The 19,478-nt window shown below is 58.0% G+C and overlaps 1 protein-coding gene across 4 annotated transcripts in view; it reads right to left on the bottom strand.

The window, feature by feature from the left end:
- ITPR3 (inositol 1,4,5-trisphosphate receptor type 3) overlaps positions 1 to 19,478 on the bottom strand; it is a 65,302-nt gene that overhangs the window by 13,632 nt on the left and 32,192 nt on the right. For 3 of the 4 annotated variants that reach the window (XR_004381587.1, XM_032849138.1, XM_032849136.1), the window contains exons 9-34: positions 19,330 to 19,425; positions 18,700 to 18,750; positions 18,382 to 18,524; positions 17,286 to 17,385; positions 17,030 to 17,190; positions 16,297 to 16,438; positions 14,170 to 14,331; positions 13,447 to 13,619; positions 13,016 to 13,135; positions 12,478 to 12,660; positions 11,381 to 11,632; positions 11,147 to 11,291; positions 10,499 to 10,640; positions 9,671 to 9,870; positions 8,397 to 8,526; positions 7,823 to 7,880; positions 6,590 to 6,755; positions 5,532 to 5,696; positions 5,369 to 5,443; positions 4,798 to 4,923; positions 3,568 to 3,690; positions 3,263 to 3,463; positions 2,165 to 2,416; positions 1,800 to 1,925; positions 1,545 to 1,670; positions 231 to 351 (exon numbers count right to left, since the gene is read on the bottom strand). Coding sequence is in view for 3 of the 4 variants with exons in the window: in XM_032849138.1 (XP_032705029.1) it covers positions 231 to 351; positions 1,545 to 1,670; positions 1,800 to 1,925; positions 2,165 to 2,416; positions 3,263 to 3,463; positions 3,568 to 3,690; positions 4,798 to 4,923; positions 5,369 to 5,443; positions 5,532 to 5,696; positions 6,590 to 6,755; positions 7,823 to 7,880; positions 8,397 to 8,526; positions 9,671 to 9,870; positions 10,499 to 10,640; positions 11,147 to 11,291; positions 11,381 to 11,632; positions 12,478 to 12,660; positions 13,016 to 13,135; positions 13,447 to 13,619; positions 14,170 to 14,331; positions 16,297 to 16,438; positions 17,030 to 17,190; positions 17,286 to 17,385; positions 18,382 to 18,524; positions 18,700 to 18,750; positions 19,330 to 19,425 (3,739 nt within the window). In the remaining variant the exon portion in view is untranslated. The remainder of the gene's footprint in view (positions 1 to 230; positions 352 to 1,544; positions 1,671 to 1,799; positions 1,926 to 2,164; positions 2,417 to 3,262; positions 3,464 to 3,567; positions 3,691 to 4,797; positions 4,924 to 5,368; positions 5,444 to 5,531; positions 5,697 to 6,589; positions 6,756 to 7,822; positions 7,881 to 8,396; positions 8,527 to 9,670; positions 9,871 to 10,498; positions 10,641 to 11,146; positions 11,292 to 11,380; positions 11,633 to 12,477; positions 12,661 to 13,015; positions 13,136 to 13,446; positions 13,620 to 14,169; positions 14,332 to 16,296; positions 16,439 to 17,029; positions 17,191 to 17,285; positions 17,386 to 18,381; positions 18,525 to 18,699; positions 18,751 to 19,329; positions 19,426 to 19,478) is intronic. The other variant, XM_032849137.1, reaches the window with a different exon arrangement.

The following is a 19,478-nucleotide window of genomic DNA, read 5'->3' as shown; positions in this document are numbered from 1 at the left end:
GATGTCCCCCAGCATTACCCTCTGGGAAAATGACTCAAAGCTCAAAGGAGAAAACAGCTTCTCTCAATTGCTAAGATGCCAGTGAGACACCAAGAAGGACTTACTGGGAACAACCTGGGAGCAGTGATGGGCAAGCTTAGGAATAAGGTGTTTGTGTTGAGGGCAGGTGGTCCTGCGGAAAAGGGAAGGGAGGGGTGGTTGGAGCTAACCAGTGCCCCTGGCACACTCACCCACCATGGCGAGGGTCCGGATGCAGGCCTCCACGGAGCCCTTGTGCTGCTGCTGCAGCCACGGACACTCGAGCAGCCGTGTGGTGGACTGCAGCAGCTGCACCACGATCGTCTGATGTGTCTGCAAAAGCAACATGCCTACTGCTATAGCCTGGCCCACCCTCCACCCTAGGCAGCCCCAAGCCCAGTGACCAGGGCCCCCTGAGGATGGGCAAGGTGGAGGAACAAGGCTTCCAAGAGCTACCACGTATCTTTGTGCCAACTGGAAAAAGGCACTGTCTTTCCTCTCGGCAGTGCGCAACCTGCCCAACCATACATGGGCGAACTCCCCCAAAGTTCAGACCTGGGGCTTATAATCCTGTATTGCTAATCCTTTCCTTCCTTTAAAAATTTTTTTAAAATAAATTAATATTGTGAAAAGGTGATATAGTTCCATGGTTCAAAAACTGAAGTATGCTATAGAAAGGTGGGCTTTGAGAAGTCTCACCCCAGCCTTGATCCCAGCAGCCCATTCTCCCACCTCTGCCCTGGGACTGATGAAAGGTGGGAAAAGCTTATACAAATTACTCATAATCCCAGAGAGGTCCCAGGGCCCAAACGCCTGTGTGTCAAAACGAACCTACCCTTGCTGAGACCAGGACCCACTCTGCCCCCAGTTCCTCTACCTATAAGTAACCCCTTTGTTGGGCTCTTGTGTCCATCCAGTGGTTTATGGTATTATGGTTTAGGTATTGTCTCAGGCTCCCTCCTCCAGGAAGTCTGCTTCTCTTGCCTTCAAGGGGGTCTGGGCTAGGAAGTCTGGGAATTGGAACTGACTGAGTGTCCAGGACTCTTCAGTGATTTAAGGCCAACTTCTGTTCCCTAGCGCAGAGCTTCTCTGCTGCAGTAGGACTTTAGTCCTAGGGGTACCTGATTGATTAAGCTGACACCACAGCTCTCTGGGCCTTGGAACTTCTGGATTACTGCTCGGGCTCTGCTAACCACTGTGGTACGCATGACTGTCTTGTCTTCAGGAAGTAAGGGCTACTAGCCGTCCCCTGCCACCTTAGGACCTGTCACACCAAGTCAATTTAGGAATTCCCGTTCTAGGGTACTGTCCCCACAGTAATTCCTGACCTACAGAAGTACTAGGAGAATAAACGTTTGTTGTTTTAAACCGCTAACTTTGGGGGTAATTTGTTACACAGCATATGTGTAACTAACACACTTGTCTATGTCCTTCCGCTATATCTCTATGCACCACAAGCAGACAGGAATATATGTTCTCCTTCCCTCCCTCCCCGCACAAGAACTGCACATGCAGGACAAGCGCACCTGCAGGGAAGTGCTGTTCTCAGAGAATGGGGAGCTGAAGAACGCGTTGATGGTGTCCAGCACGACGGTCAGCACGTACTTCTCCAGCGTGGGGTCAGCCAGACGCTTCTCCCGCTTACTGCACACCTGGGGCAGGAGAGAGCGATGCCTTGGGGGCCCCTCCATGCCCAGTCCTTGGCAGGCTAACTGGGCTCCCAACCATACTTGTGCCCAGCACGGTGCACCCACAAGCCCACGCCCTCCCAGCAGACAGACCCGAGCCATGTCCAGGGTGAAGTTCTCAAAGAGCGTCCAGATGTGGTTGCTGGTGTAGATCTCCTTCATCTCCACCTCTGTGTCCACATAGCAGTGATTCACAAAGTTCACGTACGCCATTTTCACCTGCGCAGCCGGGAGCAAGGTCAGGGGCGTGAGCCAGACCACTGGCCCAGGCTCTCCTTCTCTGTGCTCCACCATTCTCCTGACCTCCAACCTGTTCCTCTGCCCACACCTTCCATTCCCCCACTTTTCTTACCTCCCCCTTCCTGCCCCACCATGCAAGACTGATGGCTGCCCCGGCCTGGCTCCACCAGCCCTTACACCCCTCCCCCCACTCCCACCAGCTCTCCCAAACCCCAGACCTCGGTGATACAGTCCTCATGTGTCACCACAGACACCACGTCCTCCAGGGGTAGCAGGGAGGTGCACTTGATCTCCGTGTAGACGTTTTTGCCCTCGGCACAGGCAGCTAGCAAGTCCACCAGGGAGATGTGGTACATGAGGGGGCTGTGGTCCTCCACGCCATCCCGGGCAGCCTTCATCATGTCCAGCAGGTGGGCCAGCGAGGCCTTGTCATTGTAGAACACCACCACGTCATCACCCGCGTTGGTCAGCTGCAGGGAGGAGGGGTGCCTGATCAGACGCCCCCGTCAGCAGGGAGAGATTGGGACTCTGACCCCAGCCCTCACCTGACACTCAGGAAAGCCCTCCCCTGCCTGGCCCTTGGGGCCATAGGCTGATGTCTCAGGCCACCTGCCATCAGAGCCGATCCCTGGACTGACAAAAGTGACCCCTTCTCCCCTAAGGAAAAAAAAATCCCACACTCAGTCTTATTTCACAGGTGCTTCCTCCAGGAAGCCCTTTCTAATCCCATGCCTGCCTGCCTCCCCTGTGCTCCCACTGTGGAACTTAAAGCCTCCCAGAGCACTTGCTGCACCCTCTCGTGTCAGTGATTATGTTATTCACGGTAATAATAATAACAGCAATTAATAATTCGGCCTATAGGGCACGTCCGGTGTAGGGCACCCCATTTGTCAGGTCCCTCATCTCCACTTACTGAGCTACCCATCCCCCCACGGGGCAGAGACCACCTCTGTTCCGGATTTAGACTCGGCCGGTCCTCCTTCATGCCTCGGCTAACAGGCTTACCAGGCACCTACAGTGCACCAGACGCTGGGGCCCATGCAGAAGCACACCGGATGTGGTCCCTGCCCCGAGAGTACACCCCACCCGTGTCCCCCGGGGTACACGGGCTCCTTGGCCCCCCAGCAGGCGCCTCACGGTTTTGAAATGAGTGCAAATACAAGGATAAATAGTGGGATGGGGCCGTGAGTTCTGCCTCTGTAGCCTCTGTCCTCTCTCCACAGGCCAGGCCCCTCTCACGACTCTCTGACTCGTCTTCACTCTGAGTCCCGCTGCCTGAGCCCCCGGTGCCCCCCTGGCCCCGGCCCCGTCCTCACCTCGGTCATGATCATGTCCTGGCACTTCTTGACATACTTGCCCTCGGCCTTGATGACGGTGTGCAGGAAGTCCAGGTACTGCACGTGGCGCCCGTGGGTGGCCAGCAGGTGCACGAAGTGCTGCAGCACCGGCTCGCTGATCTCCGAGCACAGCTGGTAGTTGTTCAGGAAGATATGCTGCATGGTCTCGGCCTCCAGGAGCTGCGGGCCGGCGGGCAGCAGTCACGCAGAGGGATCCGGGCCCGCCCCGCCCCCCTGCTGCCAGCCGCACACCGCCACCCCATCCCCCGGCCTCACGCCCTTACCCCCGGCGTGAGGAAGAGGTGCAGGTGCTTATGCAGCAGGGCCTGATTGCCCGGGTTCCCCGCGCAGAACTTCTGCAGGAACTGGTGGGTGTAGCGCAGGATCTCCATCATCTTGGCATCACCCTGGGCATCCGGATGGGAGGAGGAAGGTGACACCGGGCCTCGTGCCTGAGTTCCAGCGGGCATGGCGGGAAGGAGGGGGCAGGGCTTGGGACTGGGACCACGGGAAGGCCAGGTTCAAGGTGAAAGAGGGCCTCCAGGTCAAGATAAGAAAATGTGTCTTGGGCACCGGGGGTGGGGGGGGGGGGTCAGCCAGTTAAGTGTCTGAATTCAACTCAGGTCATGATCCTGGGGTCCTGAGATGGAGTCCCGCATCAAGCTCCCTGCTCAGTGGGGGGTGGAGGGGATGCTTCTCTCCCTCTGTCCCTTCCCATGCTGTGCTCTCTCTCTCTCTCTCTCAAAATAAATAAATAGGAAATATGTGAAGGGCTGAGGGGCAGAGACTGATGGGAGGCCAGCCTGGGGGAGCTAGGCTGAGGGGTGAGGGGTCAGGGTCAGGTGAATGCTGGGTGTCACGCTCAAGAGCCAGTGTGAGGCTTGAGACATATCAAGATCATGGTCAGGTGAGGCAAGGTGTGGAGGATCAAAGGTTGAAATGATGCTAAAATTGGAGTCTGCCACCAGGATGTGCCCTGGGGACAGGTCAAGGTAAGAGGTCAGAGTGAGGCTAGAGTGTGAAATCAAAGTCTGGGGTCAGCATGAGGTCCGAGTTGAGATCAAGAATCAAAGAGAGGCAGGGGTCAGTTAAGGTTTAACATGGATCAAGATAAGGAGGAGACAGGGCACCTGGGTGGTTCAGTTGGTTAGGCGTCTGCCTTTGCCTCAGGTCATGATCCCATGGTCCTGGGATGGAGCCTCACATAGACCTACCTGCTCAGCAGGCAGTCTGCTTCTCCCTCTACCCCTCCCCCCTGCTTGTGATCTATCTCTCTCTCTCTCAAGCTCTGTCTCTGTCAAATAAATAAAATCTTAAAAAAAAAAAAAAGACAGAAAGATGAGGAGGCAACAGTCAGAGCTTACAGTGAAGCTAAGATAATTAGGACGAGGCCAGAGAGGGCAACAGAAGCTGCGGTCAGGGTGAGGCTGGGTTAGGTCAGCGTTGGGGATATGTGTGTGGTTTGGCTTGGGCCAGGGTTAGGGGGAAGTCAGAGGTCAGAAGTCAGAGGTCACCTTGTCATAGGGGATCTGCAGCAGATCCAGCATGACCTTGTGGGCGTCCATGTTCTTGAGCAGCCTCTGCTGCTTCTTCCTCATCTGCTCGCCAACGCCACACATCTTGTTCAGCCGTTCCAGGATCTGGGGAGCGTGGCGGGTGAGCCCAGAGCCCCTGCCCCTTCCCTCCTCCTCCAGCTGCCCCGCTGCCTCCCTCAGGCTGGTGGGAGTCCCCGGCCAAGCCCAGCCAAGCTCCAGCTCACACTGGGGACAGGAAGGGGGAGGAGGCCACGCTCACTGAGTCAGATCACCACAACAAGGCAGGCAAGCACTAAAAACCCAATTCTGCCCATAAAAGTAAATAGAACAATATGACTGTGAAATGGAATTTCATTAAATTCCTTCAGCTTTAAAATAATTCCATCTGGACCTGGGCAGGAGTGTCTTTAATGTGCAGGCAAAGCCAGAAAATGTGTATTTTGAAGGCAAGTGGCCAGCAGAATGGGGAGGCAGGAGAGGCCAGGCCCCAGAGCCTCCGGTTGGGGGGTGCAGGGCGCGGGGAGTTGCCTCAGGGCCCCAGGCCACTTACGCCCTTGACGATCTGGTAGTTCTCACTGCTCTTCTCCCCGGGTGGGTGCAGAAAGCCCTCCTCGTCTGTGGGCCGCTGGGGACACAGGGAAGGGGGCGGGGGTCAGCCAGGCCCAGCCCTTGATGGCAGCCCTGGCCTCCCAGCTCCCTGCCACCCTACTCACCTCCTTCTTGTCTTTGGAAGCACCTGTCTCCACCTCCTCGCCCTTGCTGCTGCCCTTCTTGTCCACCCATAGCTCCGACTTCTCCACCATGGTCCGAAGCCGGTCCAGCTCCGACTTGATCACCTTGTAGTTCTCCACATCCTGAGCTGAGATTAGCAGCTGCACCTGAAGGTTGACCGTGGGCATGCCAGGTGAGATGGGCACCCCCGGTCCACTGCCTCACGGAGACCCCAGGTGCCTGCCCTGTTCTAGGCCTCTGCTCCTCCTCAATGCTGGCTATGGTCCATCACCTCCAGGAAGCTTTCCCTGATGGCCAAAGGCCTCTCCACACCGCCTGTCATGAGCTGCTCCATCAGTGGGCTTCAGTTGCTCATTGACTGATGCTGCAAAGGCTGTCAGGGCAGCACAAAGAGTCCTGGCAGCGCTGATTCCCCGTGGCAGGAGAGCCTCGGCTCCCACCGCACTCACTCTGGTCAGGGTAAGGCAGGAAAGCTTCCCAGGCCTTAAGGCTCCCCCCCACCCGATAAGACAAGGCCAAGGCTCTGCGCCTGGCACGTGCTCGTTAGACAGCAGGCGTGTTTCACAGGGCGCTGTCGATACCATGCGACATCATGGTCACAGAACCAGTCACCTCAGTGCAGGCTGACTGTGTGCCAGGCGTGATCTGAAGCACCTAGCAAAGGCGCACATGGTATCGTTTATGAAACCCTCGAGTACTGTCCACTTCATGAAAAGTGACAAGCCCTGAGTCAGGCGGAGAGGTCCTAAAGGTGGCCAACACTTGGTCTTCACCTTTCAGGAGCTCGGCAAGGCCAGGCCGAAAACCCCCAAACCAGCCTCTTGAGCTCCCCTGAGCGGCAAGCTGCCCCCAACCCCCCATGGTTAACCCCCGTTAACCCCCCAGTGCCCAGCACAGGCCGAAGCCCCGCCAGGATACCGACCCACTCAGGCCTGGGCCGGGTGGTCCTCAGAGTCCCCCCCACACACACTCCGGAAGCCCCCCGAGGCCTCTGCCCCGCTCCCCAAGGCCCGTCCGGGGGCCCAGGCAGGAGCAGCACCTGCTTGAAGGTGTGCACGGCCTCCTGGCGCTGGCTGAAGTGCTTGAAGAGTAGCTGCAGGGCTCCCGAGACCAGCGGCGCATAGTCGTGCATGGTCAGATGAATGAGCACGCGCAGGAACGTGCGGCCGCCCTCGTCGTCCACCTCCAGCATGCTGCTGGTCTTCCTGCAGCACCGGGGTCCGCCATGCTGGGCGCTGGGCACCGGGCTCCCCGCCGCCCACCCTGCCACCCAGCAGCCGACGCCGCACCCCGTGGAACTCGCACTCGGGATAGTGACCCCAGCCACACCCCGAACCTCCGAGGGAGCCCCGTGTTCCCGGAGATCCCGCAGGACTCCCCTTGATCCCGCAGCTGAAGTGGGGACTCTTTGCAGGGGACCCGACCCACAGGACTCCCCCGACCCAGGAGTTCGTGGAGATGGGCTGGGGGTCGGGAACGGAGGTGGGGAAAATTCCCGTCGGTTGTACCGATCTCTAAGTAAAATACAGCCTTTCCTTCAGCGAGGAGAAGCTGGGGTACCGGCGATTCTGTCACCAGTGCCAGTCACAGATGTTCGCGCATCGCCTTCAGTGGTTACAGAAATTGTGAATCCCGTTCACATGCACCGTTCCTTTGAAGTCACGGTACTAATTACCCCCCGCCAGCTCAGTTGGTTACTTAATGTGTTAATAAAGATCCACAGATCTAACTGTCACTTCAAATTTGTTTTCTTCAATATTTTGATAACTGCGTCTCAAAGCTCTTGGTTTCCTTTGTAACTGACGTGCTTTATTTTATGAATTTAAAAATGTCCTTCTGAGTCGGGGTCCCTGGGCTTCACTAAATGCCAAGGGCACGGCACAGAGACGGTGCTGCCCCCAGCTCCCAGGCGACCTCTCCCCACCCCAGCACTGTGTACAGTGGGCTGTCCCCCACGCCTTCCCCTGCTCCCCTCCAGCTTCCTGGGCCAAGTCCCAATGTAGATAGAGCCACAACTGCTCTGGGTGAGGGCAGGGGAATGACCGAGGTGACACAAGGGCCCAAGTGGCCCCTATGTCCCTGGGGCTAGGTAGGCGTGAGAGGGCAAAAGCACAGAGCCAAGAAGACTCCCACCCCACAGCCCAGTAAAGGTCCTGCAGACCCAGGAGGAGGGGCTGCCCTTGGAGACCCCCAAGGAGGGGAGTTTGCACACCTGTGTCAGCATCACCCACCCAACCCCACACACCAGCCCCCAACTGAACCCTGGCCTCACCCCACTCCGAACATGGCCTCTGCCTGCTCCCCGATGCGGTCCAGGTTCATGTTGGCGGCTGTGGGGAGCAAGGGTGAGTGGATGGGGGCAGGTGGCAGGTCCGTGCCCAGGAAATATGGGGAGCACAGGGGTGAGGGAGCAGGGAGGCACCCGAACCACCCTGTTCCATGCACTGGCTGGGTGGCAGCCGTGCCTTCATGCTCCTGCCCAGGGTTGGGGTAGAAGCCAGCCGTGGCGGGAACCATAGCAGCCCCACTACCCTGCAGGGCCCAGCAGAGTTCTGAGCTGGCCACCAGGGGACCTGGGTCCTGCTCTGGTTCAGCACCTGACGGCGTGACCTCGGGCAAGTCCCCGCCTCTCTCTGGGCCTCAATTTCTCCATTTAGGAGATGGAGAGAATGATGTCTGCCTCTGCCGCTCACCATGGCAATTAAATGGGCTGGATGGGAAACAGAGGCAGGGCTGGGGAGCTGGACCTGAGACGTCCCCCCAGCCCCCACCCCACTAATGTGTACCCCTGGGTGAGTTACACAGCCTTAGCCTGAAGGTGGGGGAAGGCAGGGGTCAAGGCTCACTTGTGGAGTCGAAGGCCGGAGCTGTGCCGTCAGCCCCACTGTCCTGCATGGGAAACACTTCCACAAACTCCTTCTTGAAGACGGACAGCAAGTAGGAGATGCGGTAGTCCAGGCGGACGTTGAGGATGAACTGGAGAAGCGGGGAGGGATGGGGTGAGGACTGGGATGCAGTCAGAAGGCCAGTCGCTCCCCAGGAAGGGGGAAGGGGTACCCCGAATGAGCTTCAGCACTCAGGGGTCTCGGCATAGATGTCCCGGCTACCGTAGGACATCACAACCTAAAAAATCAAGACTCCTCTCCCGGGGAAGGCCCAGAGTGCCCTCTGCTCCTCTCCTGCCCCAGTGATGAGGGATGACACCTATTCTCCAAATGAGGCACAGATCACTCAGTCCCTCCTTCCCAGGGAGGATGCTGACAGGAAAGAAAATGAAGCTCCCTGGACCCAGAGGCCAGCTCTCATCCTCCTCCCCTGCTCTGCTGAAGGACAGGGGGTTGTGGAACTGAAGACTAGCAGGGAGCAGGAGAGGCCAGTTTGGGGTGGGGTGGGGTGATGAGGACAGAGGGTTTGCAGACACCCCTCACTGGCCTCTATCCTTTGGCCACACCCCAGGATGTAGATCCGGAAGCCTTTAGCTCCTAGAATGAACCGGAACCCTCCAACTCCTTGACCAGGCCCTGTCCAGACTGGGTCCCCACGGAGGTCACTGCATTAGCCCTCCCGTCCTCTGGTGAAAGCAAAGCAAAAGCAGGCATTCTGACCACCCCCAAGGTCCTACCAGCCCCTTCTTCCAGTGTTGCTAGGGGGTCTCAGACCCAGAACAGGAAAGACCGTGTCCGCCTCACCAGGGAATGAGCTCTCAAAGCTCTACTTCTGCTCTGAAATTTCCATAGAAGGGCAGTTAATCCCCTCCCCCCTTCCCTTCCTCATCTGTACAGCAGAGGGACGGAGCTAGGCTTTAGTGCCCCCCAGAATCACCTGGGAGGCCTATCACAGCACAGACAGTGGGCCTGCCTCGGGTGCCTCTGATCAGTATGTGGGTCTGGGACGGGGCCCAAGAACATGCATTATTGAGTTCCTCGGTGAGGTCCATGCTGTTGCTGGTCCAAGGGCCATGCTTTGGAAACCACTGGGCTACATAGCCAATCACTGCAGAGCCCCCAGTACTGGATACTATGATCTGAGCAGGGATTCACCAACCCCAACCTCCCTGTCCCAGTCCCCCACTCTCCTGCTCTATTCCCAACACTCTCCACCACTGTCCTGGCCCAGCCACCTGCAAGATTTCCAGGATCTTCAGCTTGGTCTCCATCACCACAATGTCCTCATTGTCCTCGAACTTGCTTCTGTCCAGTGGCTCAGTGGCACCAGTGCCGGCAGACAGGCTGGGGGCCCCAAAGACAGACTGCTTGCGGTTCAGCACCATGGTGGACATCATATGGCCCACGCCCTGGATGGACCGGCGCACGTTCTTGCCTGCGGAGCGAGAAGCACCAGGGGGTCGCAGGGTGCCCGGTAGGAGCCCTGGGTCTGGCTCTGGCTCTGGCTATCAGAGGCAGGGCTAACCCAGAAAGGCTTTCTGTGGGAGGTGAGCTTTAAGCCAAACCTGGGTAAAGAGGGGCTGGCCAGGGCAAAGCTTAACTGTGTGGGGAGAGCAGTGAGAATTCTCCCATGGGACATCCTGAGAGCTGCTACAGAGCCTGGGAGACACAGGGGACACCGTGCAGGGAGCAGGATACACCAGGTGTCAGACAATGCACTTTTTGATTAGAGGTTTTTGTGCTACTCCTGGGGGTGTCCCTGAGGGCCGGGCTGTGTCTGTGGTCACATGTCTCCTGCCCACTCCTCTGTCTGACTGGGAGCTCCTTGGGCAGGGCCTGTGTCTCCCCTCCTCCCGCATTATCTCCCCTCTAACCAAGCTGTGTTGGAAGGCAACTGCCCGGGGCCCCAGGGTCTCCACGGCACCGGGAAAGGGGCCCCTCTGGTCCAGCAGAAGCCAGGAGGCAGGCTGCACAGGGTGCTGATCAGAGTGGACTGTAGTGCTAGGAGGAAGGCCCCGGCTGGGTGAGGGCGGGGATGTGTGGCCCTGGCCACTAGGTCTCACCGCCTGAGTCATCGTAGGCCTGCAGCATGGCCGGGGGGCCCTGCACGCAGTCGATGATGCCCAACAGCGTGCGAGTGAGCCGCAGCAGCTCACTGAAGCTGTAGAAGCCGAAGTAGATGAGGTTGTGCGCCAGGCTGACCACCTGCGGGGGGAGGGGGGAGGAGGCGGGGCCCCAAGGTGAGCGGGGGCGGGGCCTCGCAAGGGGCGGGGCCAGGATGAGAAAGTAGGGCTGAGCGGATGTCAGGAGGGTGTGACGGGAGGGTGTGACGAAGTTCCTTGGAAAAGGCAGGACCTCTAGGGGCATGGGTCTGAGAGGAGGGCAGCCGCCCCCAGTGGGCTACTGAGGAAGCGAGGCCTGCAAGGAAAGCTACTGGGAGCTTGGAGGGAAAGGGCAGAGAGGCAGGAAGGCGGGGGTGATCCTCGCAGGGGCCTGCAGGGGTGAATGGAGGGCCCTCCCAACAAGTCCTCTCTCAGGTGGCCGGGGAGAAGCTTCCCCCTTGGGGAGTCCTGGCGGTCTATGTGGGCTTCCTGAACTGGCTGGGACACGGTGGCAAGTTAGGTCATGGAGCCCTCAAAGCACCCCTGGGGGCAGCTGAGGCCTAGAGCCCCCCAACGCCAACCCCTTGCCGCCCCCCCCTGCCCCGCAACCTCGAAGGTGAGCTTGTTCTTCTCCTCGTTGGCAAAGGGCACGGCCTCGCTGACCACATTGTTGAGGTAGTCCTCCACGAAATCCATGGTGCTGGCAAACTTGTTCTTCTTGTCGTCTCGAGAGGCGTTGAGGTTGGAGTCGTAGCTGGGGGTGGGGGGAGGCAGTGAGGTATAAGGGTCGCTGAGATCCCCCCAGCCAGCCTTGCCTGGCCCACCCTCTGCTCCCCATCTCACTCCTTGATGGTGATGGCTGTGGGGATCTCGGTCCAGAGGCGGGCGAACTTGACTGGTGTGACCAGCTCCTGGGGGTCCCTGTCCACGTGCACGTGCAGCATCAGGTGGCAGAAGGAGGCACGAAGATCAAAGGGAAGCATCTCGTCTGCCATGCACAGGAAGATGAGCTCAACGCCCAGCTGCTGGGAGATCTCATCGATGGCCAGGTACTGGCGGTCCAGGCACATGCGGGCAAAGAGCTTCAGCTGGTACCTGCAGGGCGGGTTGGAGGGTGAGCCCGCGGCAGGCAGGTGCCGGCGAGGGCCACCAGCACTTGGGCTCCGGCCGGGCGGAGGCCTTGGGAGAATGGTAGAGGGACTTAGGTCACACCAGGCCCCCACCAGCGTCACAGAAAAGACACAATTCTGAGCGAGCGTTTGCAGCCCTCCCCTTCCTTGCGAAGAAAGAAACCACTTCTGGCTCAGCCAGGACAGGTGTTCATGGGAGGAGAGCTGGCTGAGCGAGAGGCTGGGAGAGGCTGGCAGAGGCTGGGAGAGGGAAGCACAGTAGGGGGACAGGCCTCCACAGAGCAGTGGGTACAGAGCCCCGGACAGGAGAACGGCTGAAAGGAGGCCTGCAGATGGCCCTGCTCTGCATGGGGTGCTGGTCTGCCCTCAGCTTCTTCCTCATTATCCGCTGTGGTCCTGGCACCAGATGGCCTGGGTTTGAACCATGGCCCCTTATGAAGGAAGTGTGACCTTGGGCAAGTCCTTTCACCTCCTGTGCCTATCTCCCCAACTCTGAGGGTGACAGTAGTCATGGGGCTGCGGTGAGGCTTTCGTGAGTGGCCAGGGGAAAGACTTTGAATTATGGCAGGCACTGGCTAAGTGGTTATCTAGTAATCTTATTTTTAAAATAAATATGCGTGTACACAGGTTCAAATTCATTCAGGCCCTGTCCCTGGGCTGAGCTCTTTGGGCGACACTCAGCCTCCCCAGGGAAGGCCACGCAGCTGCGGGGGCTCATCCCTCAGCCGGGATTGGCTGCCGGCCTTCCAAGAAGGCCCAAGGGCAGCGGAAGCGCTGGGGACGGGGAAGGAGCTGGGCCCCCAGAGGCACCTGTAGTAGCTAAGCACGTTCTCGTCGTGAGCATTGCCCGCCCGTGCCTCCTGCGCCAGCTGCCTCACGCTCTTCTCGTGGTGCTCGTTATTCTTGTCCGTCCACGTGAGCCACACCTCCTCCTCTGAATACTCGATGCTCAGGTACTCGTGGGACTGAGCCATCTCCTTCACTGGCCGAAGCCTGTGAACCAGGGCCGTGTGTCACAGCAAGTGGGGGTGGCGGGGGGCACGGAGGAGGGGGCGGCTAGGATGCCAGGCCAGAGCGTCCCCGCATGCGTGCCCGGCCACACAGACCCCCTCCTGGAGTTTGGCTGAGTGCCAGCTCAAATAAACACACTCCTCAGACCACGGAGCTTCTCAAGGACAGAGGATCTGGCTCAGTCCCCGAGGCGTCCTTGCTCTCACAGTGCGGGCACAGAGCATAGACAGCCAGAGGGACTGTTTCAGTCTGCACCTGGGGCCCAAGCTCTAAAGGGCCTGAGGAGCAGGGCAGGGAAGAGGCGGGGCTGTGGGCAGGGGACAGCGCAATGGCTCACTCGGTCTGGATGAGAATGTCGCTGTTCTTGGGGTCCAGCACGCACTTGCAGATGAGCTCTTGGGTGACGGGGATGGCGATGTGGTTAGACACACACAGGTCAGAGAGGTAGTCCAGGAACCTGGGGTGGGGGCCGTGGGGGCGAGGAGGGGGCTCAGACACCAGTCCCTGGTGGGGATGCACCCCACCCTCCTCCAAAATATTGCACAACTGGTTCAATACAGGCATCAACCCTCTGGTTTTGAGATTGGGCCACAATCAGGAGGGGTCCCCAGGGAAGGGCTGCAGAGGCCAGGACCTCAGACACGTGGCACTTTACCAGTGGAGGCAAGGGTCTTTCACTGTTTGAATGATCACGGTCAGCGCCCGCCACCCCTATACCCTGGGAGAAAGGGGGCGGGTGCAGCGCGGGAGGCGGGCTGGTGGGCTCACCGGGGCTCCCGGTTCTTGCGCACGAGGCTGACGAAGGTCTCCACCTCGGTCTTGGTGATGTGCTTCTCCAGCAGTTTACGATTGTTGTGCAGCAGGGCGGTGATGGTGTCCTCCGCCAGGATGTCATAGCCGATCTGAGACTGCATCATCCCGAACTGTTTGGCAATGTGCTCCTGGAGAACAGATGAGCCGAGTGGCAGGGGGCCCGGCTCTGCTCCCGCGAGCCCCCCCACCCCAGGGCCTGGGAACTCCCAGGAGCAAGGCGGAGGTCCAGGGCAGGAAACCCACTCTGAGCAGCAGACTGGGTTTGCCTAACAGACTTCTTCAGCTCACACAGCCTATCTCCCGACCAGAGCAAACCTCCGTGAGGGGGGAATTGCCTGGTGGGACTGGCTGCATTATCTGTGGGGCCCGGGCCAAAATGAAACAGCAGAACCCTTCTTCGAACATCGGGACTTTCAAGATGGCCACAGCAGAGCATCGAACCCAGCTCGAGGCCCTTCTGGGTATGGAGCCTGACTGCACAAAGCGGGCCCTACTGTCTGGGTCCCTGATGTATCCCCAGAGCCTAAAACAGTGCCTGGTATACAGCGGGTGTGCACCCTGCAGCAACTACCTGCAGAGTGGGGGGGGTGGGGAGCACGAGGGAGCAAGCTGGCGAGCGGGTGAGCATGAGGGGGGCCACCCCAGCCGGGAAGGCTCAGGCCAGGTGTGGCAGCACACCTGGTTCTTGCGGTAATCCTCCTGGGAATGCCGCAGCACCCGGTAGCAGAGACGGAACATGTGCTGGTAGGGGGCATTCTTCTGGTCCGACAGCTCTTCCAGTCGCACCAGGGGGCCCTCACCCCCCTTCTCACGGAAAGGGGCCTTCAGAATGCCAAAGATCTGGGGGAGAAGAGAATATGAGGAGCGATCCCCCTACACCTGTCTGCACCCCTCATTATCTCAGGAACCCTTGGCCCCAAAGTCACCCTGCCCCAAAGCCACACTGACAGGAACCCCAAGCTGATTCTAAGCTGGATGGAGACCCGAGCCCACCAACCATCAGCCCCACTTCCAGCCCCCACTCCCTTCTTCTGGCTGGGATGCCACTGCTGGCCTCAGCCCACCCATCCCCATGTGACTAATGCCAACTCAGATCCTGGGCCTGGCTCAGAGTCTGGGGGAAGAGCTCAGGGCTACCATAGCTCATGCATCTGAGGTTAAGAGAAAAGGCAGGCCGGTGTGGCCAGAGCCTAAGAGACCAGACGCAAGCCAACCTCATTAAAAAAAAAACAAACAATAATGTAGGGCACCAGGGTGGCTCAGTCATTAAGCATCTGCCTTGGGCTCAAGTCATGATTCTGGAGTCCCAGGATCAATTCCCAAGGCAGGCTCCCTGCTCAGCAGGGAGTCTGCTTTCCCTTCTGACCCTCCCCCCACCTCAAATAAGTAAAATCTTTTAAAAAATGTTTATGTAGGATGCCTGGGTGGCTCAGTTGTTAAGCGTCTGCCTTCGGCTCAGGTCATGATCCCAGGATCATGAGAGAGAGAGAGATATGGACTGGTATTATTACTAATTTTCGTATTGTACTTACGGAGGACAATACCCTTATTCCAGGAGATGAACACTGAAAAACGTAAGGGTGAGGCTCACCCCGTTTGGAAATCCACAGATGCAAGGACGGGTGTACAGACGCACAGTTACGTCAAGCCAAACGGGCAAAATGGTAACAAGTGGATTTGGGCCGTGTTTGTACAGTGTTCACTGTACTATTCTTGCATTACTTTCTCAATATTTGAAAAGTTTCACAATCAGGGGCACATGGGTGGGTGCCTCAGTAGGTTAAGTGTCTGCCTTTGGCTTGGGTCATGATCCCAGCGTTCTGGGATCTAGCCCCACATCAGGCTCCCTGCTCCGTGGGAAGCCTGCTTCTCCCTCTCCCACTCCCCCTGCTTGTGTTCCCTTTCTCTCTGTCAAATAAATAAATAAAAATCTAAAAGAAAACTTTAACTTAATTTAAAAGCGAAATAACAGTTTTACAATCAAAACTTAGCAAAAGATATTTTTTTAAGTTATCCCCACACCCAGTGTGGGACTCGAACCCACAACCCCGAGATCAAGAGTCACACACCATGGACTGGCTCAGCCAGCCAGGTGCCCCAGAAATAGTATTTTTTAAGGATATTATTTATTTATTTGAGAGAGAGAGAGAGGGAGAGACAGCGGGAGCTGCACGAAGTGGCAGAGGGAGAGGAAAAAGCAGCCTCCCTGCAGAGTGGGGAGCCCGATGTGGGGCTTGATCCCAGAACTCCAGGATCATGACCTGAGCCAAAGGCAGACACTTAACGACTGAGCCACCCAGGTGCCCCCTTTTTTTTAAAGCACAAGTTCTGGGGGCGCCTGGCTGGATCAGTCTGTAGAGCATGCAACTCTTGATCTCCAGGTTGTGAGTTCAGGCCCCACACTGGGCGTAGACCTTACTTAAAGAAAAAAAAAAAGAAAGAAAAAAAAAAAGAAAGAAAAAAAAAAAGAAAAAAAAAGAAAAAAAAAGCACAAGTTCCGGAGCAGACATCCTGAGTTCAGATCCTGACCCTGCACGTGTCAGTCTCCTCACAGGTAACGTGGGATAATAACAGTATCTCCCCCAGGTGGGCAGGATCAACCAAGCCAATAGGTGTAGGGTGCTTAGGGCAGTGCCTGGGGCATGTGGCCAGGGCTCAACAAATACTCAATTTCCAAAGAGAGGTGAAGAGAAGCTGCAGAGAGACAGAAGCTCCACTGCGGATGGGAAAAGGTTCCTGTTCTGGACACCCGGCCCCTCCCGCAAGGCCCAGGCCCGCCCCTCCCCCACACAGGCATGCACACACCTGTTTGAGGATGTTCTGTTCTCTCATCAGCTTCTGCCGTTCCCGGTTGGGCTTGGTGACCATGATGTCCAGCACATTCTGCCCATTGTTGGGGACGTCGCTGACGAAGAACACCAGGTCCTCCAGCAGCTGGATGACAAACCTTCATGAAGGGACACCAGGGATGACAAGTGTGAGGCACTGACCCCGGGAAACACCCCTGGGACCCAGAGGGCCACATGCCCCTCAGGGGCAACTAGCCCTGCCCCAAACATGATCTCATCAAGCCACTCGCCTGCCCTGCTATCCAGAGCACAAAGCCCATCATCGGCTTTCAACTTTGCTCCCCAGCTTCACCCCAAAAGGCTCTCAAAACACACCCCTCACCCCACCCACCCTGGATTCCAAAGTGCCCCCGGGACAAAGAATCTCAGTGTACTCGGATCTGGAAAGGAACAACAGAGCACAAGGTGTCCAGGGTGAAGGGCTCTGCATTTCTGTCCGGATCCTGCCACTTACTAGCTTTGTGACCACTGACAATTCTCTTAATCTCTCTGAGCCTGAACCCTTCATCAGGGTTAGTTCTGGGAGCACATGAGCTATGAGGCAAGGGCCAGGGGCCACCAGAACTTGTAGGAACCGGTCCCCACCTCTGTCTCCTCAACCCCAGCCAGCCAAGACTGCCCAGCTTCTGCTTTGTGACTTCTTGGTTCATGAAATGCAGACCCTTCGAGGACCCAGCCATGTGGCCCACCTGCGGTCATTTTGGCTGATGAAGCCCTCATTGAGTTTCTCCACAGCACTGGCCAGCATGGAGCTGGCATCGTTGGCAAAGTCCAGGTCTCGGATCTCAGACACGGGCACGGACACGATGGCAAAGGCCTCCTTGTCCTCCTTGGTGGGGCAGGTGCCCAGCTAAAGGGAGAGAGGTCAGCCAGGCACCGAGGGACAAGCCAAGGACCCTGCCCCCGTCCCCCAGCCCCATCCCAGCAACCCCGGGCAGCTCGCACCATGAGCCGAATGGGCCGCTCCTCCTCAATATCGATGGGCACGTTAGTGCTCTGGATCCACGTGTTGGTGCAGAGATGCCGCAGCCGGACATAGGAGTTCCTGGAGGCGGGGCCGGGGGCGGGCCTCAGAGTGAATCCCAGCAGCACGCCCCGCCCCACAAGGGCACCACATCTCCACACGACTCCACGGGGCAATGGGACAAAGGAAACGGGTCCCCTCCCAGGAGAAGCGCAAGCCAGAGAAGAGTGGCCAGCAAATGGCCCCCAGGCCCTGTGCTCCTCCTCCGCACGTGCCTCTCCTGCACCCCCAAACCCAGAGCGTTCCAAAAGCCGGAGCTTGTTTGTAAACTTGAAACCAAGATTCATTTGGACAAATGAGACTACTTAGATATTTATCCCACTTCACGTCAAGATGCGTGCATCTCAGAGCAGAAACATTCTTGTCTGATTACGAAATGTAATTACCTTTCTGAAATGAAAAACAATCTGAATCTCAAAACACACCTGGCCCCAAGAACTTCAGGTGAGGGCTGGTGGGCCTACAGTGAGGGACGCCATTACGTCTCCCGTCAGCCCTGTTATGGGTACACTTGATACGCCCACTGTCAGATCAGGCAGTCAGGGCAAAGGGCCTGAGGTCAGACACCTAGTAAATGCCAAAGCCTGATTGACACCTGGGGAGTTTCTTGACGTTACGTCCTAGCATCTAGGGTTGGGGCGCCTTAAAGATCGGGGATCCCGGTGCCCCCCCGCCTCCCACCCCGTGGACAAACTCGTGCAGCCTGTGCTTGAGTGTGCAGAGAGCGAGGGGGGGCAGGTAGCTGATGAAGAACACTGGAGAGAAGGTATTTTGATGAAGCAGCCAGCACAAGGCAGCACCCTGTGTGACCAGAACCCAGGGCCAGGCACACGACATGCATTAGGTATAGGATAGATGCCTACCACTCTGAGAGCTTGGTCCCCAGAGGGGCGGGACAGGCAGGTCCTGAGGCCAGAGCTCAGGAGGACAGAGGAGCGTGGGATGCAGGGAGCCCAGGGACAGGACAGCACAGCCTGGGCACCCCCGTCAGCCCCCAGGCACACGGCACCTACTCACCGGGGCACAAAGGAGTCCGTTTTCTGCAGCGTAGTGGGGTCCAGCTCAAAGAGGGAGGCGATGTCATTGCCATGGGGCACAGCCACCAGACGGTACTTGATCTTCTCTCCAGCGTTCCGGCGACCTACACGACTCTGGGCACCCTGGGATGAGGACCCCAGCTCAGGCAGAAGCCCCTCCCTGCTCTCAGGCCTCCCCAAAACCATCTGGGATCCCACCCGAGAGGACTTCTCCCTCCAGTTCACCTCCCAGGATTTCCTGGCCAACCCCCACGGACCCTCCCCACTGCAGGCCCTGGAGCCCTGCTCTGGTCCTCACCATTCCTGCTGCCTTGGGATCACAGGCCTCACCCTTGTAGCTGGGGTTCTCCTGGACAGACACAAAGGATGGGCGCAGCTACTGGATATGGAACTATGCTCACATGACCCCCACCCCAAAACAAGGTCCACATAGGGCCCTATGTCGGGGCAGACGGTCCCCCACCCTTCTGGAGGTGCCCACCCCAGCGCTAAAGCCCAAGTCACTCCTGAGGAAGCCACCAATGAGAGCCCCCAGGCCCCGCCCTTCTCACCCTTTTCATGGACCCACAGATGAGAACACACACACACACACACACACGCAAACGCCCCAGTATACACAAGCCTGCATATTATGGACAGACATACATGTGGATTGTAAGTCATATGAGGGGTGGGAACCTGGCTTGCTGGTGACTCCCCAGTGCCCAGAGGAGCTCCTGGCAGAGAGCAGAGGCACAGTAATATTCAACGGACTTATTTGCAGTCACGTACTTATTTGATAGTATTTGTTAAATGCAAGGGTGCGGCTAAGCCAGGGTCCACAGACACATGTGTCCATGCATGCAGATGTGCGCCCGACTCCCAGGCTCACACGCGCCCACGTGCCCACACACCCGAGCTCGCAGGCGCCCTCTCCCTCCCTGCTCACCTCGGCAGCCAGGTAGTTGCCCGTGGCCAGGTGCTTGAAGCGGTACAGGCCGTTCCAGTGGCCAGCTCCTCCACGGCAGGGGTCGTGGTGGACCACCTTGGGGGGGGCACAGGGGTGAGGCAAGGAAGAGAGACTGGTGGCCAGGGAGG

This window comes from Lontra canadensis, unplaced genomic scaffold (assembly GCF_010015895.1).
Source record: "Lontra canadensis isolate GAN:19392208 unplaced genomic scaffold, GSC_riverotter_1.0 scaffold219, whole genome shotgun sequence".
In the NCBI taxonomy this organism is placed as follows: Eukaryota; Metazoa; Chordata; class Mammalia; order Carnivora; family Mustelidae; genus Lontra; species Lontra canadensis.
This window is presented reverse-complemented; position numbering and strand designations above follow the sequence as displayed.